Source organism: Lonchura striata, chromosome 4 (assembly GCF_046129695.1).
Source record: "Lonchura striata isolate bLonStr1 chromosome 4, bLonStr1.mat, whole genome shotgun sequence".
In the NCBI taxonomy this organism is placed as follows: Eukaryota; Metazoa; Chordata; class Aves; order Passeriformes; family Estrildidae; genus Lonchura; species Lonchura striata.
In genome coordinates, this window is record NC_134606.1 from 46,245,818 (window position 1) to 46,271,676 (window position 25,859).

Here is a 25,859-nt window from a genome sequence, read left to right on the forward strand (position 1 = left end):
TTTTTTTTGTGTTTTGTTTGTTTGTTTTTGTTTTAAATTTTCCCACAAAGCTAACACAGAACTTGTTTCTTGTAACACAAGCACACTTGCTTATTTAAAGACATGGGTATTACTGGTTAACCAAGTTCACAGTAACAAGTACTCAGGATGAAAATGAGTAGAAGAGGGAAAAGGCTGGTGATTCCCACCTTCATGTAAATCAGCTCATGCAACACTGTTTGTGATAATTTGCATAGTACCAAGCACTTATGTCAAGTATAATCCCAATAAGTGGTGTGGAAAGACAAATGAACATGCCACCAGAAACGTCAGAGATATTGAAAGCCACAGAAGGCAAATTAAGTAGAAGATCTAAGAGGGTACTAAAGAAAGAAAAGTCTAGAGCAGCTTGCTACATCCAGTTCAGGAAGCTACAGAACATTTGGAGTCTTTCATAAAGAAGGAAAAATTCTTTCTGCACAGGTAATTATATTGGAAAACCATCTGTTAAAAGAAATTACTCAAGTCTAAGGTTAAGAATACTCAGTTACTCTGATAAGCAAAAATGCTGAAAACTAGGGTTTTACATACGCAGCTGATCTCTAAATACATAAGGTACAGATGCATCGCAGGGCAGGACAACTTACACATGAGGGATTTCTCATGTTTCACCTTGACCATCAGATGCCAGTCACTCTTAAAGGAGCCAGGATGCCGGGACAGGTGGATGGGCAGCACTGCTTGATGATCCAGCTGCAGCCTGACAGTGCTGGAGCAGCTGACAGACGCCTGACGTTGCTTTTCCCAGGGCTGAGCTCCTCCTGCAGAACCGATTCCACCGCACTGCTGGAGATGCCAGAGTCCACGCTGCACAGGCAGTTTCCACTCTTCCTCCAGGAACTTAAAAAGTTTCAAAACACGTTTGGAAATCTGAAAGATTTAATGTTTGCTCTCCAAGAGTAAATTACACTTTCATGTACATGGTTTTCGTAATTTGAAATAATAGCTTGGATGAGGGAAAAGGGAAAACTTGCAAATGCAAATGGCTTTTTATTTTGAATGAACATACAAGGCACTGTGAAACACATCCAGACTGTAAAAAAATGCCTAAACGTGATCATCTGGATAGAAAAGCACCAATCTTTCAGAAGCTGTATACATGCTCAGTAAGCTGGATGAGGACATCCAGCACATATACCAGCGATTCCAGTTTTACTTCTGGTCTCTCATAAGCTCTACTTCAGATAATGAAGGCATATTATTCTGCTGCCAAAAAGAAAAGAGCAGAAAGAATTCCTTAGCTACAAATGACTTCTACATATTTTATTCCTTTTTTTTTTTTTCCTTCAGCATTAGGTCATCAGGTAATTTTTAGTAGTATTTTGTATTCACAGAAGCTGAGACTTAAAGCCTGTAGAACTTTTTGAAATCATTGTATCCACAGAAGTATTAACAGAGGAAAGTATTTTCCTAAATATAACTTTCTCCACCCAGATGATCATCTAACATGACATAATTTATTAATTTTTAAAACATATTTTCAAACAACACAAGAATAACATTTCCTACGGTTAGCAGATTACCAAGATGGCTAATTATCACTGACTCTTTCTCATACTTGAGGATTCTTTTGCCAAAAAACACTCAATTCAAGAATCGTCCAAGGCCTCAGTGTCTTGCAAGCGGAAAGTTTCTACTCACATTGACAAAGGAAGTATTATACTGCCTGCTAACCAAACAGTAGTTCCTTCCAACACTCTTGACCTTTGTAAAATTGACACTTTTCTTTTAATGGTAGCATGATTAAGGGTGTCATTAGAGATCTGTATTTGATGATGTCTCTAGGGCAGAATTCTCTTAACATCCAAAAAAAATAAAATAAAAGCCTCAAATGTAGTTTTAAGTAAATATAAACCAGAAAATCATAAAGTTAAACAGGTGCATTAAATGAAATTTTAATCCTTTCTCCTTTAAAAAATAATTTAATAGATTGCAAAATACTTCCAGGAGTTCTGCCACCTCCCCTATTTAACTTCTGTAGAAGCATGCACAGACTAAAATCCTGTGCATGACTGGTACTCCTAATTAGGCAGCTCCTTTTGCTATGGTCTGCCAAAGAAGTAAGAAGAAACTCTGTGTAATATTTACTTTTTCCTAGTTATCAAAATTGTAAAAGAAAAGCTATCAAAGGCCCTGCAAGAGGATTGAAGCATAAAACAAAGAAAGATCTATAACGTAGTTATTTGAATTGTCATTGTTGTTGAAGCAATCTTTTACACAATCCAAATAATGTGAGAATTTTCCTGATACACTCCAAAATGTAGGAATGTCTTTGGATTTTTCCATGGACAGGAATCATCAGTATCTTGTGAGGAAAAATAAAATGTTCTCAAAAGAGACTTCAATCCCAGCTATTTGCAAAAGTTGTAACCACACTTTTTTGGATTCCTGAATAGGAATATAACATAACATCAGTTTAAGTAAAGAAATGCAAGACTGCTAGAAATGGTTTACTTTTTTTTTAATTCTAGAGGCTGAGAGGTAAAGAAATTGCATAAATAAATCATTACAGTTTGTCCATTTCCTTTAAAATTCCCAACACAAGTCTACCAAAGACCTGGTATGCTAAAAATCAGAAGTATCTATGATTCTAATTATATTCTAACTCCTTTACGAAAATCTGAGATGCAAAAGGGCATGTAAACCCTCCCACGCTTCTTTAGAACTGAATAAACTACCAGAAAATATTATATAAAAATTTAACATGTATCAAAATATGAAAAACTGCTTTTAAACAAAACACAATTTAAGTAATTTTCACATAGTAACAGACACATATTTGGGTATTGCATAAATTCACTGCCAGCTAAGCCTCAGACCTCCTCACTCCCCCCACTGGCTGCTGAATTTTTACAGGGTTATATTCTGCCCGCAGAGACAAATACAGTCCAGAACCTCCAACTGCAGAAATCAGTGACTGAGACTTTAATTAGTTCCTCATTTATCCACTTGTGTTTCATACCGTGAAACTTCATAAAATTCTTAAAATCCACATGGTGTGCCAAAACTTGATTCCACATTTAAAATTACTGAAGAGCTCTTGATTCAGGATTGCTAACAACTCATTTTGGCTTTTTACCAGCCATGTTTTCAGTATCTGACACAATTTACAGAAAGCCAAAGCAAAATAAAATTACTTATCCCAGTCACATTTCCTTCACTGCCATGAGAAGTGCTACATCAAGATTAATAAATGGTTTATTTCCAATAAGCTTATGAACAAAATAAAGAATTGAGTTCAATAATGCTTCTCAGGGAGCTGAATCACAGGTCTTGCCATTTTAAGATTGTCACGGGATCTAATTCCTCACACAAGAACTTCCATACTGCTTCCTTGGTAAAAGAAAAGGTATTTAAAATACAAACACTTGAACTAATCACCCAGAAACTTACTTAGCTGGGACTGGGAAACATCATTCCTGGGAAATCTTAAATTTCTAATGAAACAGACATACTTTATATTATGCAGTATGGGGAAAAGTTCAATTCCTAGAATGGCTAGAGAGCTACTTTGGGCATTCAGCACTTTATTTAAGCAGATACAAAACTATGTCTTTTATGTCTTCTCCCAAACCTTATTTAAGTAGGCAACAAGCTTGTTGAGCTTCACAGTACTTCTCTTGGTGGGACTAATCTTCAGTCTGTATCTTCTGCTACAGTGACATGATCCAAGCCATTGTAAGAGAACTGTCTTTTACATCACAGAATGCTTAGGGTTATCTAAGCTCAAGCAGGGTCACCCCAAGACACATTGCACAGGATTGTATCCAGATGGCTTTTGAATTATCTCCAGTGAGGGAGATTCCACAGCTGCTCTGCACAATCTGTTCCAGTGCTCAGTCACCTGCACAGTAAAAAAGTTCTTCCTCATGCTCAGGTGGAAATTTCTGTGCCTTGATCTCTGCCTGTGGCCTCTTGTCCTGTTGCTGAGCATCACTGAGCAGAGCCTGGCTCCATCCCCTTGACACCCTCCCTTCAGGTACTCACAGACATTGATGAGTTTCCTTCTGTGTTGTCTCTTCTTGAGGCTGAACAGACCCAGCTCCCTCAGCCTTTCCTTCTGAGAGATGCTCAGGTCCCCTCATCGCCCTTGTGGCCTCTGCTGGACCCACCCCAGGAGCTCCATGTCCCTCTTGTGCTGACCAGCCCAGAACTGGACACAGCACTCCAGATGTGCCTCCCCAGGGCTGAGCAGAGGGGCAGGATCACATCCCTCAACCTGCTGGCAATGCTCTTCCCAGTGCACCCCAGGATGCCAATGGCCTTCTTGGCCACAAGGACACTGCTGGCTCATGGAATGCTTGTTCTCCACCAGGACACCCACATCCTTCTCAGACAGATACTGTTGCCATGCTTACAGACACTCTATTGATCAAAAGACTAAAATCAGTACCCTGAATCCTGAGATGTTTCAAACTCAAGGTATGTCCGTGAGACTGTCTTTTCAAAATTTAAACCAAAGATCAGTCAGAATGGAGCACTGTGCACTATAATTAATAAAATAAACTATATTCTCTGTATGTGTAATAATTTTACTGAACAAATAGCTCTAAAGATGTACTTTTCATAATTTTTATATACAAAAACTATACTAGAAGAATAAAGCTTTAAGAAATTATTTTACAGAATATGTTGCAATTAATCATGGCATAACATGTTCCCAGATATCAACATCAAACTCACAAATCAGAAGCATCTTCATGGAGCATTTGAAATGTTAACATGCTTTTCTCATCTTCACAAATACAAATTATTTTAAAGATGCCCCACTCTTCAGCAGCACTTAGCTTTCACCCAATGCACATTACTTTACAAACAAGCACTGAAATCCTGAAGGTCTGATTTTGGGACAACATTCAGCATTGCCTCAGATGTTTATTATATGATAAATTAATTTACTAAATTGAAAGTTTCTCTTATGTAATTCTTTGGGTAACTTAAACACAGTTAGTTAAGGACAACACACAAATATAAGGTATCTTCTCCAAACAATGAGTTTGTGCTAACATGCAGAGTAACACTATTGGCGCAATTTAACTGTTGTAGGTTTTAAAGCATTTGCAAACCATAGCTAGTACATTTTCTCCTTGAATATTTGATCTGGGGGCTATAGCAGTTAAAATACAATGTTAGCATTTTCAAGGCTACATTAAATTAAAATGTAATCATACTAATAATAATTTAAGGTTTTTGTACCTAATTATTCCATTGTAATCACATTTCATTAAAGCAAACATATAAACAAAGTTCAGGAAGCTAAGTATGATTGTGCTTTATGAATTAATTCTAATGTGTCTCTAAAAAAAAGGCCAAAGAAAACCATCCCAACTTAACCAAACTGAAAAACATCTGTCATCAATCTATCAAAAAGCCCAAACCCTTAAGTTACCAAAACGTTAGCTAGAATAGTTTCTGAAATATGCAAGTGTGATTACACTTTGAATTGTGTCATTTTAAAGCCTTTACTTTCACTGATGTAATGTAATTAATTTTGACATCCCTTCTTGTTTTTCTTTAGATCACAGCAGAATTCAAATCTTCAAGTGTGAGTGATTACCCACGCTTACTCTAAATGGCAGACAACACAAGTTACTGAACACAAGAAACCTGGACCAAGACTACAGTAGTTATAAAAGGCAAAACAAGGTTAACAGATACGCTTCTTTAGGATAATACATAAGATGGGGTTTAGGAACTTTGTATCGAAACTCATTTCAGATTATGTGGCGTGCTCTTCTCCCTTCCACAGGTCTGTGAAATAAGGTGGTAAACATGTTTTCTTCAATATTCAGTTTGGTAAGAGTTTAGCTGGAAAATTATTATAGTTGTATAAATATAAAACCACATGACAAAGCAAAATATTTTAATTAGTAAGCCAATCATAAATAAATTCACCTAAAATTAACAGAAGCAGCAGCTATATTCCTTCTACATTGATAATTTTATCATGTTTTAATAGTCAACTTCATTATCTAGCCTGGGACAAAACAATTCATCATCATCGAGCACTCAACAATTCTGCACAATGAGCTAGGTCTTTTTTTAGTTACATTTTTTACATTTTCTTTACAAATGTAATACCTATGTACATTATATATTTTATTTCTACAATTGATTTACTTTACTGAAACTCTACAACTTTCACAGGGAATCTGCTGAAGTCTTTAGCAAGTATGAACCATTCCTTTTAAAAAGAAATTCATATAAACAACCAACATACATCACTGCCCTTTTGACATCTCTGTTAAGGATTTGGATTTGGAAGGGCTACTATGACAAATGTAAGAAAAAAGGCTTTACCTAATTGTACATTTTGTTAAGAAATATCATCCCACATAGCTACATAAATTCACCAGCTTGCAACAAACAGAGCACCATACCGCTGCACAACTGGAAATGTGTACAAACCAATTTTAAAGTTTACTAGTGAAACAGCTTCACCACTTGTAGCACTTTTAGACTGAAGGTAATCTGCAAAATTCTTTTGGAAATGTATACTCCTTTAGCTGTAAAGCTTCCAAAACAGTGCTGGCCACTGTATATTGTGAAGGACAAGCATCCACTTCTGTAACTTCCCATATGGTTCTCTTGGCCCATGCTTCTGTCTGAAGTCAGACTCTTTCCTCTACCTATTCCTTGGTCACTTACAAATCTGCTGTTGAATATTAAGTAGGAATTCATAATACGAGAAAGCTGCTTCTGTCCGATCCTCAATTAAATGCTGAAAAAAATCTGTTTTGGCAGGGTTCTCATCTCTGAAAAGAAGAAGAGAAGGTATTAAGCAAAATCAAACTTTGAGAAAAAAATCCACTGCAAATTCAGAGGGATAAGTTCTAATAAATTGCTTACTGTCATTTGGAAATAAATTCAGTCCAAAGAAACTACAATTGCAAATAATCCACAGTCTAGAAAAAAACTTGAAGTTTGTAATACGCTATCAAACAACAGCATCTTTTTAAGTATATAAAATGGTAGAAAAGCAGGTGAAATACAGCACTTAAAATATCTTGTAGAAACACAAATAGGAAATGTAAAAATTATTTTGTTTTCGAAGCTAAGAAATATGCTGGTGGCAATGAAACAATGCAAAATTACATCTCTTTTACATGTAATCTCAATCCTCTCCCCAGACTTTTTTACTTGGCAACAGAATAGAAAAGGTAACATTTTAATGACCTAGTATGCACAATTACTGCCCCCATTAAAATTTGCTGGGACACAGTCCTCTGTTCCGGTGGTGTGCAGCATGCAGCAAAGCTCTCCTACTTATTATGCTCTCTCAGAAATTCCTGCAACTCAAGCAGCAGCCACAATGCCAACAGCTCGAGACCTTCAGTGATATATTTCTGTATCATTTCACTCAGCAAGTCCTCATACTCTTTAAAAAGTGATCTCCTGCCCAGCTCAGTAAAACAAGTACTCTGCAAGTGAAATGTAATCTCAACTATAAACATTTTATAGAATTTAAACCTCCTTAAGCAAGTTATAGCTTGAAAAGGCTTCAGAATTTGGCTCATCTATCAGCTGCTGTCCTGTAGATCTCTGTAATAAACACATACACAACTATCAAATCATCTACAGATTACTAACTGTACTTGAATCCATTTATATATATAATGAAATTATAAAAGCTATACCAGAAACTAACCTGGTTAACACCATTGATCGTAAGGATTTAGAATATTCCTAATAAATATATGCAACTAATTCCTACCAATAAAACTATGAGCAACTAACTGAATTTGCACTAGTTTCAAAAACCTTTGTCACCAGACAGTTTTATAAACAGAACTTTATCAGCTGGGAAGGTGATGTTATTCAGTTTCTTCCAAGACAGATATACTCACTTTTCATCAGTCTTAATTAGAAATTGTAAATACAAGTTGCTAGGAACAACTCAGTGCATAACAGAAATACTTACTTTATTACTTGAAGAACTGGACTTAAAGGTCTACTATCTCTAAGCCAAGATATAAAAGATCGTGTCCTTTCTGAAGAAGGTGCATCCACCTCAGGAAGCTGTGTCTGGTTGAAGGTAATTGAAAGAAACCGTCACCTTTTATTATTGAAACTATTTTAAAAAAACAGATCCTGAAAGTTGTAACATAACTCAAGCCGCAATCTTTTTAAGAAATTACCAACCATGGATTTACATACACAGACATTTTTCTTCAGCTTAAGGACAATACTTCATAAAATCTGTGGTGCACTGCTATCTAGGAAGGAGTACATCTTAAACTGTGTTTGTTAAGTTCAGAAGATTTTAGACAGCAAAGTCATCTTTTGAAATGCTGCTTTTGCAGTTCTTGCCTGTATCTTTTTCTGTCAATAAAGTTTCTACATGTTGCACTTTGCATGACTGAAGAAACAAGAAGTAAAATATGAATTTTATGTAAATATCAATGGAAAGATGCTACTGGACTATTTGGTTAGAGAATAAGCTGAAAAAATTAAACTTAAAAGGGTTGAGCAATTCACTGAGCTAAATGTATCACCTCTTCAGCCAATATGATGCTTAAAGACAATTAACTTGACACAAAGGAATTTATTTCAGTTAAAGCAGTTCCAACTGCTACCTTTGTAGAATGAAGGCATAACTTAAAAGCAGAGATAACTTTATGCAAGTTTTTGTCACATTTTCATTATAATAGATGCTATAAACCATAAAAAAAATTATCCTCCCTTTATCTAAGTTCCTCCTTCTATTAACTAATACCACCAGCTGGTCATAGAGAATAATTCTAAATTGCTAATATATGCAAAATAAAAAATTCTGAACAAGCAGTCCAGTTTTATAGTAGTCTTATAGCTTATCACTCAACCTATTTTTGTCACTTTCCTCCTTTATACTATGCAACTGTAAGCAAAAAATATCTACCTATGTGTTTCTACGCTATCATTTTTTGGTACTATTTGGATATAACCATTTGATTCTGAGCTTTTTAGAGTATCTTGAAAGGGTCCATCCTTACCTGCCAATTGCTGATATTATGGAATCACTACTCACTGAATAGGAGACTTCTCTTTAATTGCTGCTATGTTTCACACACTATAGATACAGGTTGTAACATAAAACCCCTCCACCAAAACACAAATCCAAGAGTCTCTGAAGTTCTAACACCTGAAAGTTTCTTTTTTTAACATTGAACCAAGGTTTGGAAGATGAGTAAAACTTAACTCTTACCATTACTTACAGGCCTATTGTGTCATACCACAGATTTGGTATCTTACACCAGGTTCACAGAACACAAGGCTTCTGAAAACTACGTTATCAATGAAGTAACTCTAATCTTAATCCTTAACACATCTGAATAGATGATTTTTGTATTTATACTGTGAAATTACTTCCTATTCTTGTGAATGCACATGTACTTCCATTAAAATAATAAAAGCAGTTATGTTACAGAGTAACTGTTTGGCATTTCATGAATGATGAAAATTACATGTTTGCATTCTTTCCTTAAAAGCATCTGACAACTTCTGTCTGGCTCCTATGAAGCTGACAAGAGGTTAGAGGTACCTAACTATGAAAGAACCCAACCTAACTCATAGGTAAATAATTAAAAACTGAAAATGCAGAAATAAATATTAAATTAAATGCATAAATGCATATTAATTAAATGCATATTCCAAGTGTAAGCAGTATACAGCTCAGCTCATTAAAATGCCTACCATTTTCTGTGGCACTGACGCATAATTTGGGTATCCAAGGACATCTTTTATGAAGTTGTTATCACAGTTTTTTCCAATCCAAAGGTAAAAAATCTGTAAGATGCCAGAATCAATTTTAGAAAAGGCCCTGCATACATTTTAGACAAACAGGCACATGTGATGCAATAGGAATAATAACAGGATAGTAACTTCCATGCAAATTAATCACTTGAGTGTTCCAGTTGCAATTCATATATACATGTCTATATTCATAAGTAAGTGTGTAAATAATCAGTACATTGGTAACACTTAGAGTAAGGTCATTAAAGATAAAAAAAATAATAGGTAGAATTCAAATACTGAAAGAATGAAGTTGCAGGACCCCTTTATAATGTAACAGTTAATGCAGTAACTTCCCATACTACCTCCTTAAATTAAACTCCTCAAATTATTTGAAGTCACACCATTCTGTTGGTTACTGCACACTGGCTTCCCAATCTAAACAAGTTGTAGCAAAGCACCAATTATCAAAGCTTATTGCAGTAATTATTTCAGAGGTCTGGAGACAGAAGCTAGTTTTATATTTACACTCAGCCCAGAAGTCATTCAAGGTGAAAAGGCCCTTCTAGACTGCCATTGGAGTAGCATAATGCTTTATCCAATTGAGTGTGTTTTAGTGCAACTTCTACAAATACCTTAAATTTTATCTACAGATTTTGTCCAGTCTCCAATTCCCTCTCACTTTCAACTCTTATATAACCCAGGCCACAAATCATGAACACACTCTTTGTGCATAACTGAGAACGTTCCTGCATCAAGTGTTTTTTAAAATCCTCTAGTATGTGCAATTTAATAGCCATTAAAAGAAATTCTGGAAAATAAAAATACATTAATTCAATTAAAAACATCTTGATGTGAACTCTTGGTATATTTTGACCAGTATTGCATGAAAAAAATCAACCTCTATAGCCTCAGAGATAAATACAGCCTCAGATCAAAATATAAAAGCTTTTCACTGGAACACAGATTACTGTAGGTTTACCTGGAATGCTGATTCACAACACTGTTATTGCTGAGAGCTGACTGGTTTTAATAACACAGTAGACACTGCTTTTTTGTTTTCTTTTGCCCCTTAGGAAATTAAAAAAAAAAAATTAACTTACTGAACCACAATCCATAAGAAAAGCTCCTTCTCTTGTCAACTTCTCTGCAGACAACTTCTGAAGAGGTGGCTGAGGAACAACTCTGTCATTTACATGTATTGTACTCTGCAACAAAAACCCAATACTCAATAGCATTAGAATTTTACCTTTAAAGGTTAAACAAAACAGGAAAAACACTGATAATCTCTAGTAAAATTCTGAGGATTCTCATATAACAAAATACTATGTTATGCCAAAAATGATTATGCACATCAAACAGTTCCAGAATGTTACTTACTCTAAGGGCCGCTTTAATACCTAAAACATTATAATGCAAATTAAAGATGCCTATGTAACATTTTTGATGCTACAGATGTCAAAATTTCAAAATAATTACTACAGTTGACTTAAGTTTTCTACAAACAACATCTTTTTTCCACTGCATTCAATTTCACTAGAAATGTTGCAAGAGCAGAAAACCATTAAATTCTACTCCCTATAAGGAAGGGTTCTGTTTATTATTGCATTCAAGTAACAGGAAGTCCCCTGATTTAAGATTCTACCTGAAGTGATCCTTGGGTTTGTCCACAGAGCCCTATGACTGATCTGATTAAAGAATCTGGCTGTTTGCACTAACATTATTAAAATACACCCTGCCTTTCTCCCCAGAAATAAACCAACAAAAACAATGATAAAAAACTCTATGAACACAACCCCCCCAGTATTTTTAGATTAAAGTTGCTTCCTCCTCCAATACAAAAACTGGCCATATATCTCTGAAGCATTCTGCAAATAATATAGAGAAAAATACTCTACTGACTAAGCACATGCCCATGTAGTATAAGATTATTTAAAAAAAACACTATTTAAAAAATTTCATATGATAATGCCCTAGATTAAAAGCTTTTGGGGATTAAGACATAGTTATGAAAATCAAGCTACTGAATTCCAATTGGGGAAGTTCTAGGCTTTACTCAATACTCTCAAGAATCAAGTGTTAAAAGAAAACTATTTTAATATTTTAAAAATATTTTTAAATTTAAATTTAAATGAAAAACTTAAAGTAGGTTTTTAAAGTTTTTTTTTATTTTAAATTTTACAGAATTTTTTAAAGAAACAAGACATTGAAGACCAGCCTTTGTCACAAATACTTTAAACTGAAGTAGTACTAAATGGCAGATTAGCATTCTGTTATGATTTAATATCTGGTTTTTCAATTAATTTCAATAGGTAAAATAAGGCCTGTTTTTGTATTATTGTATTTCAAATAATTGATCTCAAAGCCTTTGCTAATAAAACTGGAGCCCCAAAAGACACTGCTGTTTCTTCACAGCACAAGCACACAGCGTTACAATTTAAGTGCCACAAAAAGAACTTCACAAAGCCAGTTGAAGTTGGCGTGGGGTGGAATATAAAAAGAGAAAGTCTATTGAAGAACACTGAGTTTATACTCATGTATTAGAGTTTATGAAACACCTTAAAAGAAACTTTAAGACTACAAATAGCTCAGAGGTTGTGCTGAGCAACACAGTACCACTGCCAGAGAAGCTATTCAGTTTACCATATAAACTTGTATCACTTAGAAACAAACTCCTATATATACTTTTCCAAAACTAGGGGCTAAAAAACTCATAAAAACTTACTTATAAAACCCCTTATTTTTGCCATTACAACTAACTTTGACCTTAAAAAAATCCCATCTTGCTTCTTACTATTAAAAATATTCATCCATTTCCTAGGCTATGTCTGTAGTAGATGAAATAATAAAACTTGGTTTTGTACATGAAGTACTTTCTCAGTCTGATCATAACCATCTAGAAGTAAAGTTCTGTTTTACTTCAGTCTGAGAAACCACTATAAGGTTGTTATTGCAGGCAAAAACTGTATGTGATTTCTGTATATAAATCCTTGAATCATCCATCAGATTTACTACACCGAATTACCACAGACAGTTCTAAATAATAAAAACACACTGAAAATGTTTCAAATACATTCCAATTTTCTTTGCTTTCTTTCTATGATAAAAAATTATGGCATTACTGTGGTCATTGAAACAAGTTGAAGTAAAACCACAGTTCTGCTCTTACCACACTACGGTACTTGCAACTCAAAACTTGAAAATAATGTTTTTCTTTATTTTTTTAACTTCGGGGAAATGCTCCATTTGTATTACAATAACAACATAACTGCAGCACAGTACCAAATTTAATGGGCCATTAAAAGTAAGAAATGCTATAACCAGGCTTCATACATTACCTCATCAGTCAACTTGTCTATTCTGTACAAGTTGGGATGTATCATCTTCATCAAATGAACAAGAGGCTGGCTCTTCATCTGGCACATTGCATAGACACGATCATCCAAGCGTGTACTTGTGCCTGTTCTGAAGGCTTTCTGCAAGAGAACATAACTACTCAAACAAATCCTGTACTTTATGTCACATGTAAGAGTGCATTTCAGACATTTCAAAGTGTCAAGCAAAGGTGGCAAAGCCTTTGTAAAGGAATATATCTTATTGGTAGGATCTTAATAATAGAGCTTGAGCAAAATGTTTTAAAACATAATCCAGCTCCTCCTCACTGACAAAGAACAATAAATTTCTCCCTCAGTTTGTCTAAAATTTGCACGCAACTCGGCCAGCATTTCTCATTTTTTTCTTGACAAATGACACTGGCCTGTGAAACTCACCAGTGCAAGCTAGCACAGGAAAGATACAAGACAAGCAGAGTTCAGGCAAGGCACATATGTGCACAAGATTAACTCTGAATTTATAGTAGTAAGAATTCAATGTTAAGGAAAAGTTTTGGAAAGGATCATGTTTTATAGGAGAGACTAGACTCTTACAGGATAAAATTTATTTTTTAACTCTCTCTACTGAATTTTTCAGATCTCCTTTAGAAACAACTGCTACACAATTGCTGTGAGAAGCAACACAATGAAATAAACCTCATATTCTAACTCAATGAAGAATGTTCCTATAATCAAAGTTCATATTCACTTCTACAACAAAGCTAAGGACATCACTCATTCTTGGCTGCCACAAGCATTTTAATTTTGGTTTCTCTATATCCCACATTTTATTATTGTTAAGAAAGACAATAAAAATTCCAAACCTAAACAACTTTTCCCAGTCACTCTTTTTTCTGTCTTTTACACAACCTTGATAATAAATGGTCTGCTTTTTCCTCGCCATTAACTGCATTTGTTATGAAAATATCAAAAAAATCATACTCAGTATATTAGAGACTGAAGTAATCACTATGCCAAATTATTATGCTTAGTTCTTTTATGAGACTTATATAAAGGTTTATTCACCAAAACCAAGAACTGTCAGACATGAAAACCTTTAAGCAATGAGATTTATTCATAACAAAACCCCGCAGGAAGCTTTCACTTTTTCAGTATGATGTTCAGTAATCTAAACAAAGATATTATTAAAAAAAGAATAAAAAATAAAGTATTAACTACTTCTATGTGAACTTTCAGCTATATCACTTGAGTTTCTATAAGGAATTTCACCGTACCTCCTTGGAAACTAATTTTTCTTCTTGGAACTTTAAAGTACAAAAAAATATGTATTGGAAAATACTTGTTTTTTCCTTCATAAAATAAAAATGAAGCACTAATAAGCAGCTTCCAACAACCTTTATGAGCTACACTAATGAGCTGCCAAAATCTGAGAAATGTTAATTTAAGTTATATATTTATTTTCATTGTAAAGCAACGTAAGACAAAACATAAGGAATTCAAAATCAAGTAAACTAATAAATGGTTCAGACATTAACAATTTAAAATAAACTACTATATCATCTTATAAAATAAATCCAATTTCCATATTTTTAGAGACGTGCAGACATTGCTTGACCAAGAACAGAAGAATTCCTCAAACAGAACAATGAACTCAACATCAAACACTAATCCACTAGATCATACATACCTGTTTGAGAAGAGCCAAGATATAGAGTGGGAAAAGCTTGAGGGAATTTGGTGCTATCAGCATGGACTGCTGCAGATTTGAGGCAGTTGACATGTATGCTGACAAGGAGTCCACCACGGCATTGACTAAGGCATCTCTTGCATCTGCAAGGCTGGATGAAACTGAGCGATCCACAGCTGCAGGGGTACAAGGAGGGAAGAAGTTACCAGACATGACTTCACTGATTCCCTTGAACTTTGAAAATTTGCGTTGTGCTTCCAGGTTATGTTTTAAGACTAAAAAATCCCCCAAACCACATCCGCAGTACTAATGTTTTTTAGGAGTAAATAGATGACTGTCAATACAGAAACTCACTTTCATAATGCTCAAAGATATAGTGATATAATTTTGTACCCTTGGAGAATTAAAAGAAATTTTTAAAGCAGTCATACATATTGAAGTCTAAATATAAATTTAAACCTTATACAAACAACTTAGCTGCTGTTGAAAAGCTGTCCCCCAACCACCAAGATAAAATTTGCAGCAATTATTTTTGGTTCCCCCCCCACCAAGAAATTTCTTCCATTACTTCAGTGGCATAATTGTGATTACTGTAAATGCAACTTCATCCTTCTCTGCTGAGCAAGGGCTGCAAATCCTTTGGTTGGAGGAAGCCACCTGCTGGACTGAGTGTGCATTTAAGAGGAGATCACAGAATGACTTGGGTTGGAAGGAACCTTAAAGATCAGCTAGTTTCAATCCCAAAAGACACAGAATTACAACTCCCTTCTTCTAACTGATTTCAATATTAATATACAATATACCACGTGCTAAAATGCTGCACAGAGTCATACACATTTAACAGGAGAGATCAGTCTATGAAACAGCTACTTATGACCCACAATTAAGGGATAAGTAAGAATCCTCAAACCTGCAACAACAGAAGGATAGAAAACCAAGACCTGTTGTCAGAAATTCCCTTTAAGTCTCCAGCAACTCACTAAACTTAATCACTGTTTCTTAAGTAATCCTAGAATGCTAAAGTTTGAGTGAATAACGGTTCCTCTGTTGTTCACATAACAACACAGGAACATCACAGGAACAATGACAGCAATGATACAAAAATGAGAGTTTTGATCCAAGTATGTTATGATTCTTTGTCCTTTACTAACCACCAGAGAACAAAGAAGGCTGCTTTTAAAAGACTGAAGTCAACTAAGTATTCAGAACAAGAAGTATTTCTGTTCACAGTTTCAGTATAAATTTGGTTTTGTCATCTTTTGCACACACAGGCTTCAGTGTGTTGCACTCCAACCTTTTTTAATAATATCCAGGCTTCGTTCACTACTACATTTAAATGGCTGTCAGAATTAGGAATATGCCAAAAAACATGTGAATCTTCCTGGCCTGTACTCACCCATGTTTGCTAAAAGGCACACAACTGCTTGTACATCTGCTCCTGCATACACATCAGTCAGGGAACTCACTACAGGCAAGCAAAGTGTGTGCACTCGAATTCGACGCTCACCTATGAGAAATCAGTGGAAATCATTACGCATTCTCTCCTGGTAGAAGTAAACAAATTCAATCATTACAGCATCACCTCCCATCTAAGAGACATCCATTCTAGAAAACATACCAGAAAAGAAACTGCTGCAACACTGTCTCCCATTTCTGTCTCAACCTGTTAAAATTCTACTTGATAACACAAACTAGCAATACCCAAAATAAGAGTCTTTGATCCTACAAGTGAAGTACATTGGTAACCATCCCAAAATTTTGTGGTATCTGCTACCATAGAAATTAGCTGCTATTCTTTATGCTCACCCAGTGTAGTAATTGCAGCTTGATCCAATCCATCACAGGTCTGTGTGTTTGGACAAACTGCCTGCCAAACATATTACTGCTTGTAACAATGGCCAGACTTTTAATAAAAAAGTCTTGCTGAATCAGCACTATGTCAAATGCAGATGAAATTGTCACATTAAAACACTGTTTATAAGGATTTCCATTATCTGATTAACTGCCTAGTAGGATTACTACCTTACTAGCTCTGACAAGATTCTTTTAGGGTATAGGGCACAACAAAAGGCTGTGGAACTAACTTTGCAAACACTACACAATAAAAAGAAACAAAAAGCCCACTGACTAATAATTTAAATTTATTTACCTTTACTGGAAGTATACAAAAGAGCTGTTTGAAAACAAACTAAAGATGTGTCAGTCAGACTTTCCTCTATGGACATTTGTACTGCAAATCCAGCATCAGGATTGACATTGGCAAGGGACAGTAAATCAGTAGATCGTACAAAAAAATTCCCATGGAAAGTGTGTATTGAAAGACCTAGAAGCAGATTGAATAATTCAGAGTGAGTTTAAAACAGCATGGAAAACTCTCACCAATAACTAAAAACCCAGCCCTCAAGCTAAGGTTGAAGAAAATAGAAAAAATTCTATCATGTAGAACCAATTACATGAATCATTAGACATTACAGCATTATCCTGTAGAGTTCATGTTCAATTCTGAACACTCCAAAATTAATGATGCCCATACACTACACATGTCAACTTACAGACAGATGGTACCATCAACTAAAAAACAAAACAAAAAATCAAACACCAAAAGCTAACAGCATAAAGAAGGTAGCTGTTTTACTTTTCAAAGAAAGAAAAATAACATTCAATGTAATGTTGCTAAAGACTAAGTGTATTGAAAATGATTGCTAACACACGTACATCTATCATTGCATACGTATCAGTATTTAAGACACACCTTTTGTACATCTTATGCGCATAACTGCTTCAAATCCAATCTTTCTTGTCAGGTATCTTTTCAGGTCTTTTTGCAACTTTTCAGCCTGAGCAGGATTATGGCTGTGATGGAAAGATGGGTAGTAATAGATGCATCCAGCAGAATACTTGGACATGCAAGCTTTGAAGAAAGAAAAGATACAGTCAAGAAGTAAAACTGTAACATGAAATAAGGACATAAAAACTGTGTCTAGACTTCCACAAGCCACATATCTGTTCATCTTCTCAATATCCCCCACATCAGTAAGACAATGAGAACTGTCCCAGACCAGGCAAGTGAAGATAAAAATGAATCACCCCAACACATAATGACCTAATTATACACCAAGCTCAATAAGCATCCTACATTTGGCAGCTAAGATTGAAGTGCTTGCAGAAATATCTAATGGTGTAGAGATAAAATTAAGTGTATGTACAGAGACAAATCTTGGATAATTATTAAAAGATGAAAACTCTGTTCCACTCCTATAATTAAACTTCATTTATTCCTTGCCACATTTCTGTTTCCTGTTCCTTTAGCGGAATACTTCTCATTTAAAACTTTGAAATCATCGAATAAATTGTCTGATACGATCAATTTCTGTTCTTTACTTCCATCAACTTCAAGGTCAATTCCTTTGCAAAATGAGGTGCAATAACAGAAGTGCTAAAATATTTACATGACTTAAGAATTCTTGCGGTAGCTTGTGCTTCTGAAGAGAGAAAACAGTGCAGAAAGAGAGAATCAGGTACTCCTTACCAAGAGAAGCTAGATCAGAATATTGTGAACTTAAGAGAAATAAATCCACAGCAGTCTGCTGGCCAGAGCAGTCCAATGCCAGCTTCTTATAAAAGTCTGTTGCTGGACCAAGATGCTGGACCACCTATAGTAAATAAATCATAGAGGGAGAAGTTATGACAACAATCATCCATTTTGGAGTTCATGGAACAAAAGACATACTATTCAGCAGCATCTGAGTTAACTGAGTCACAAATATTTGCAGCTTCTTTTGCTTGCCAAGAAAAATTATGGACTAAAAGCCAAAGACAGCTCATGCACTTCAAAACAAGTAATGCCACACATACATGTATAAAGTAGGGATCTTAAATGCATAAACATCGATATTATTAAAATTTAGTTAATAGCTGTAAATGAAGATGAAGCAATTAATCTGAAGAACTATACAAGTCAGAAGGACATGGCCAGTCCTTAGTCTTTTGAAATAAATAGTAAGGGAAGTTTTTTACCTTTGTGCTTGACCTTTGATTGGGATCCTCTCTGGAATGCAAAAGCCCTGCTCCCAAAGACGGTAACTGTGTTTGAAACACAGAGATCCGACCACCCGTTGGAGACATCAGTTTAAATGCAGCCTGAAGAGCAGGGCCCAATGCACTGTGTGTTTCTCTTGTACTGGTGAACATATTTGGTAATGCATTCAATAGATCTTTTATCAGCTGCAGAACAGATTGAAAGGTGTTTTATGAGATTCTGCAAGCTTGAGATTTTCTGTTGTTTCAAAAAAGCTGTACTGCCATGACTGAAGTGGCAGAATCAGTACCAAGTATTTCAGTTCTGTTTTAACACACTAAGTAAAACAAAGTTGTAATTTTAAAAGCTATGATGCAACAATGAAACATGTCTTCCAAAATGAAAAATTTGCATTGGAACTACATATTATGAAGATTAAGTTTGAATTCAAAATTTAACAGGAACATCTGTTTTGAATATTTAAAACCTTGAATTTAATGATATATTTTGAGCAATCATACCTCTTTGCTTTCATGGAGATTTACAAGTAAACTATCTGGTGTAGGTAGGAAAATATCTGTGGAGAGAATAGAAAAAAAAATGTATTAAAGAAAAATGTAACACTAAAATAGAACAAAACATTTCATTGCCCACTGCTACAAACACCATGAAATAGTCTACTTTTCTAATGTGTGTGTTACAGCTAAATATTCCTTGCAGTTAAATAATTATACACAGATACAGGTGTGTTAGAGTAATACAGTCCGTACAAATATTTTCTGATTCAAAGCAAAATTAATTATTGAATTTCATGTTTTAAACATCATCTACTCTGCAGTTAGTGCAAGACTATTTTTCAAAAGAATATTCTCATTCAATAACATTGACCTAATACCAAATAGTTGAGAGATTCTAACCTTTGTTCTGGGAAAAAAAAATAATAGGTTCTCAAAAATTCAGCTTCCATTTTCTTTTTACTTACCATCAATATCTGAGACAATCAGCATCTGAGGCTGTGATAAACCTTCTTGCAAGTTGTAAAACTGAACAGTGCTGTCAAACGTTATGAACCCTATTCTTGTTCTTGAATCTCCAGGCAGCCTGAAGCATTAAAAAATAAACTATTAAGCCCTAAATCTCTCTCTCAAGACACATAGATACTCAGGGCTCCTGCTGATGTTAGAAGAAACTCAGTTCATATGTAAAGAAGTGAAGAGAGAACAGAAGAAGGGAGATCTGAAACATGAATACAATCAGTATTTCCTCAACATTTTCTGAAAAGCTGGGGTAATGATACAGTTTCTAGGACCAAGTGTTACAGATAAGCACTCACTAATATATTGATGCTTTGTTTCACAAGAGAGCTTAGTAAGTTCATTTCAACATTAAACTGACACATGAAAGAGGACAGCTTTCTCAGTTTTTAATAGAAAACAGTGCATTCTGCCCTTTCCTAATTCAGAACCTCAATTTACTAATGTAGTTACAGAGTACTTACAGTTCTAAACCAAAGTCCAATGTTTCTACAACACCACATATTTATTTCTTATGTGGATGATATTTCTGTGTACGGCATAATACAAAACTAAAGACTACATGGGATTTCTCAAGTAAAATATAAAAAATATCATGGAGTGCTGAAAACCATGACAGTGACCAAGACATTAGAGGCAAATACTGCCGTTACCATCTAGGTATCATAAATGGCACAGATTTTGCTGTGGAGTTAGCATGGGATTTTATGCATTTTCCTAAAATAATTAAGCATGTTTCTGAGATTCTGTTGACAAAATAGTCACAAAAACCCTGAACAAAGAAAGATCGAACCAAAAAATGAAAACACATATTTTTAATGTATATGTTGGCCTCTTCATGAAAAAACCAAGTTCAATAAAAAAAACTTGCAGAAAGGAATTTTCAAGGCAAGGCCTCCAAAGTATTAGTTGTCAAAAGGCATGAACACAGTGAAGCTCATTAACCCTCACTCAAAATGCACCAGGAACAATCCCATACACACTGTCCCAGTGCAAAAATAAAAACACAGAAACTGGCACAGGGTAACTGTGATCTAAAAAATCCAAAATGACAACATATTCACCCAGTCAGTCTTACTCTCATGGTTAAAATGTTCCAGTTTGCAGCATCTCAGACCTTTCAGCACAAGAACCAGGTAATGTAGCCATTGTAATTTATTATTTTTGTTGGTCTCGCCAAGAGGGAAAAATGAAATTTAAGAATCTCTGTACAATCAACATGTTGTTAGCAATTACAGCTAAATACTCCTTGCAGAAAAGAAATTATATGCAGATACACATGTAGGGAAGGAAGTCCAGGCAAAGGAACTTCTGCCCTTTAGGGGTAGAATGTTTAGACATTTTGAAATTTCCTTCAAAATTTTCAGTTACAATTTTTCCTAACAACATATTAGCTGATTTGAAAAGGTTATTTATACTCTTACTTGTCTAGGTTTTCCAGCAATGACTGGCAGAGTATTGTCAAATATCCAGACTCCACTGCATTATGAGACACATCTAAAACAAATAAATATACCGCAGGCTGAGGAGGACGAAGCTACAAAGTAAAAAAAAATAAAAACACTCAAAAATCATATTCAAAGAAATGTTAAAGGTGATTAGTCATTAGAAAGGGAAGTAGGAAAAGTGGATACTTAGAAAAATGCAAGGTATACATTATGCAATAAAGGTAATTTACTAAGCAATATGCAGAAGGACTTAACTACAACCCCCAGTGGTTAATAACTGCCATTTGTAATAAATATAAAGTGTTACACTTCAGGGGGAAAAAAAGGATATTTCAGTCTCTCCTTCCAGCAGTCAATTCAAACATGATGAGGGATACTGACTTCCATCTTTTAAATTCCATTGTTCTTTCAGTACAGGGACAATGTGATCCATGAAACAGGGCTAAAGCATTCTACCTACCCGTTTCCCCCAATTATGTACCAAGCTGTTTATTCACTGTAAAATGTCTGCCACAATGTTTCAATTCAAAGACAAGAGAACAATTTATTTTTGCTGTTTCTTTAATGTCATTATGAAGTAGGCCTTTTTGCAGGCAGACAAGACCACCATCCCAGCAATTGTAAGTTGACTACTAATAAGACCCATTTCTTCACAATTACTAACTAGAAATTTGAAGCTAAATTAATTTGCTCATTATTCTATTACTGGTCTTTCAAAATGTCCTCAAAATGAGGGAGAAAGGCATAAACCACACTGCATCGGATTAACATCTGACTGTGCCACATTAAACTACACTGAATGACAACACACACTGAATTACTTTTAACTCAAAAGCTTCTGTTTACATCAGCCAAAACTCAAAACATGAATTTAACTATTCTTTGGTGTTAAGAGGAGCTTCACAGAAAAATTAATACACACCAGTGGATCAATATGAAACATTAATTTCAAGACTATTATATTAATATATAATTGCTGATGAAGTTACTATGAAAACCTTTTCTTACCATATAGTCTGAAGAAGCAATGAATTCCACTGTAGAATTTTGCACCTCTGGCCGTTTGTGAGGCTCTCCATAAGACCGTGTCAGAGGATTATACATAAATTCTTCAGGAACTATTAAAAAAAATAATTACGCCCAAATACAGATTATATTTTTGCCAGAAAATAAAAACCATTATTGCAGCTAAATGCAAAGTAATGTGGGCACACTTCAATTATTGCAATAGCAAAAAATTTACATTAAAGATACATAAAAAAGGAACATTTAAAATATCTCAAGCATATCTTTAACATCAAAGTTCAATCAGCAATTGGAAAGAAAAATTATATATTTTAAACAACAACAGATCCCCAGCTATAAAATAGCAATGCAAGTAGAGCATTTCACAACAAGCAGCAGTCTGTACTGTTACTCACAGGCTCTGGCCTGGATTGTAGCTATCATCATGTTTCCATTTGCATATTGCAACAGCAGTCAGTAGGATTAGCTGATTTCATTAGACAAGGAATCAGCATATTATGAATACATTTTCTTCATGTCCACAAAGATTGCAAAACAATCTTTTGCTTAAAGAAAAAGTGCAACACATCTGCCTTAAGATGTTTTTCAAAATTTCTGGACATTGCCACTGTACTTTATGTTTTAATCTAAAATATCCAAAGGACTGATACAATGCAAATACTTGAAAGATATTCTATAAATAGAAGCATCTCCTGCTCCAGTCACTTACCATCATTAACTCTATAGCACAGGTTGCATTTCCACCGCCTTTGATCGATGAAAGAAACAAAAGGGTTGATGTACGTCCTGCAGGATCTGCATCTCACTATTGTACTTGATGTTATCACTGGCAATTGCTAAAAAGGAAACGATGAAAAGCTGTCACAAAGGTAGGTAATATACTTTATGGAAATCATCTCTGTGCAGTACAGTTCATAAAAGCTTTCTAATGCTTCATTTTCTATCATCTTTCTTTTTAGCTGTTTAGTTCAATTTCATAGAGTAATTATGATGTCTATTAAAAAACAATCTCCCAAAAAAAAATAGCACTTAATTATTTTCTTAATATAGTCTCAAAATCAAAGATGTAGTAGGATATTAAATAAGACTACTTTAAATTACAGCTACTATGGCAAAAGGAATTATGAAAGGACAACTTTTGAGTGACTCTACAAGAAATATGATAGACAGCAAATCTTACACAAAGAACACACAATTAATAAAAAAAAGTTATACCAGACAGTTATTTACATTTTTAAATAAATGCTAATAAATTACATTGAGAGGAGTTGCTTAACATGAATGAATGAAGCTTATGAATATAGCTTGAATCTTATATTGTGTTTATGTTCCACTGACAGCAAGATTCAGGCCAATCACACATTCAAACCAAGCACCACCCTTCAGGAGAGCTCTGTGAAGACCTTTTCAAGATGTATCTGACAGTTGTGAGCCCAACACCTAGAGCAGCAATTTTTTGGAGAACCACAGGCAAGCAAGGACTTCCAACAACAAAAAATAAACTTGAAGGGCTTATGCATTTCAATGAAGTGGCAATTTCAAGGCTGTTTTTGCTCTCCTCCTCTCTAAGTCACAGACATTTTTTTATACTTCTGTTAAACTTAGGACTTAGAGTTCATTATATTTCATTGTTTGAATGAAAACAGAACAAATGCATATTTAAACAAAAACACACACACAAAAAAGTAAGGTACTTTACCGTCAGATCCCTGAAGGGATGAAGCAACAAACCCAAAGGAAGCTTAGCTTTGTTTAACAAAGCCTGTGTCTGTGGAATATTTGTCAATGTACATCGAAATGAGCTGAAAGAAAGTAGAAACATTATGTTAAAAATGAAATTTTAGAAGATGCTGAAAACATTGTTTTAACACCTGATTTTAAAGAACTTTAAAATTTAAGAAATCCTATATTTTACAAAGATGATTTGATTTTAAAGATGCAGAGATTTTTAAAAAGGCTTCATAAAGAAACAAACAAACAAAAAAAAATACTCCCCTGCTCCACAGTTTAGGAGTTCAGTAATGCAAGTATACCAAAATAAACTTGCAATTAAGAGACAGAACTGTTTTAGATTTTTTTAGAACTGTTTTCTGTTCACTATACAGATTTTTCCAGTGAACCAAGAGAATATTTAAGTAGTACTCAGAATGTCATCATTTATATAAGAAAACAATAGAAAAGGATCCCAAATACTGAGAGAGTCAAAACCTTTTGTTCTGTGTAACATGAAGGGACACTAAAAAACCCCAGTGCACAAATAGTGCTGTCAAAAGTGTTCCACATGTAAGAATGATTTCCACGCCTTCAGTTTTCTGATTTCTGTTTTCTGGTGGGACCATGCACTGCCACTACAGGAATAAGGATTCTGAGTCACTTTGGGGCAATGAAGAATACTTATTTTGGAATTACAAATAAAATCTTTGGGGAAAAGCCCTTTCCACTGTACTTAGCTGTGCTTGACTTGGGATAGTTGATAATACTACTTAATGTTAATTAGAGGTACATGAATACATGATTGAAGAATTATCATAGTAAAATATACTCATAAATTATTAAGTATATTCAGGCATAATCATAATACTTTTGTGGAAAAAATCTTACGCAATATCACAAAATATTCTATGAAACATTGTGTAGCATTAAGGTGCTTATAAAAATACTTTTTTAAATGGTTAAAACAAGGTGAAGATATAGAAAAATTATTAAAATACTAAGAAACTAGCTACACTCACTGTATAAAATAAATTCTGATGGTAGGACAGTTACAATATTTGTGTAATGATTCAGAGAATAAACTTGTTTTCAGTAAAAAGGGGTTTTATTAGTTCATCACTAAGATTCAAAGTTGGGAGTCAGCTGAGACACTTTTTGAAATTTTAAATAATTATTGCCTACTAAAAAATATAAGATACTGCCCTAGACACAGCAAACTTACTCTGGACTGCAGTTTAATTTCCTAAGATCAGAATTCAAGTTAGGCACAGGTGCTGGAACTGAAGATACCGGTAAAATATTTCTATCATGTGTAAGGTTTACTGGTCTCAAGCTTTCTGGCTGCTGAGAATGCTGTAGACTTAATCCTCCTAAGGAAGAGGACAGCTGGTTCACACCTGGATATTGCTGTAAAGTTAAAGCATGACAAACAGGTAAACACACCATTATGTTTAAATGACAGCCTTCAATCTTCCTGTAGTGCCCTCCCTTCCAGACACGTATTAAAAAAGGATATAGCAGCAATTAGTAACAAACCCAAACAAACAAAAGGAGTGCTGTACTGTACAAATTTAAAAATGCTACAACAAATGTGACACACATTCCAAAGGTGCATCATAGGATAAAATTCAAATTCATTATGCAAATCAACGCTGGAAGTCACACATAATCCTTCAATCTCTCCAGGCATAAGAAAACAAGTACTAAAAAGGCCGACACAATTTCTCTCACAATTGCTCTGCAATTTAACTTTTGTTACAATCAACTTTTCCAAGTTACAGACACTGACTTAAAATATTTATTTTTAAATTAAAACAAAACACCATAGAAGAGGAGAAAAGGTTAGGTTGG

At 34.6% G+C, this 25,859-nt stretch overlaps 1 protein-coding gene across 4 annotated transcripts in view; it reads right to left on the minus strand.

The window, feature by feature from the left end:
- Positions 1-4,876: 4,876 nt before the first annotated feature.
- Positions 4,877-25,859, minus strand: part of SEC24B (SEC24 homolog B, COPII component) — a 44,131-nt gene continuing 23,148 nt past the window's right edge. For all 4 annotated transcript variants that reach the window (XM_021525483.2, XM_021525482.2, XM_021525480.2 and 1 more), the window contains 18 exons: positions 25,231-25,415; positions 23,995-24,097; positions 23,005-23,131; positions 22,278-22,387; positions 21,246-21,358; positions 19,770-19,888; positions 19,309-19,364; positions 18,787-18,993; positions 18,299-18,422; positions 17,522-17,680; positions 16,919-17,092; positions 16,166-16,276; positions 14,770-14,945; positions 13,089-13,226; positions 10,854-10,958; positions 9,712-9,804; positions 7,961-8,064; positions 4,877-6,794 (listed from right to left, as the gene is read on the minus strand). In XM_021525483.2, coding sequence (XP_021381158.2) covers positions 6,680-6,794; positions 7,961-8,064; positions 9,712-9,804; positions 10,854-10,958; positions 13,089-13,226; positions 14,770-14,945; positions 16,166-16,276; positions 16,919-17,092; positions 17,522-17,680; positions 18,299-18,422; positions 18,787-18,993; positions 19,309-19,364; positions 19,770-19,888; positions 21,246-21,358; positions 22,278-22,387; positions 23,005-23,131; positions 23,995-24,097; positions 25,231-25,415 — 2,319 coding nt within the window. In that variant the 3' untranslated portion in view covers positions 4,877-6,679. The remainder of the gene's footprint in view (positions 6,795-7,960; positions 8,065-9,711; positions 9,805-10,853; positions 10,959-13,088; positions 13,227-14,769; positions 14,946-16,165; positions 16,277-16,918; positions 17,093-17,521; positions 17,681-18,298; positions 18,423-18,786; positions 18,994-19,308; positions 19,365-19,769; positions 19,889-21,245; positions 21,359-22,277; positions 22,388-23,004; positions 23,132-23,994; positions 24,098-25,230; positions 25,416-25,859) is intronic.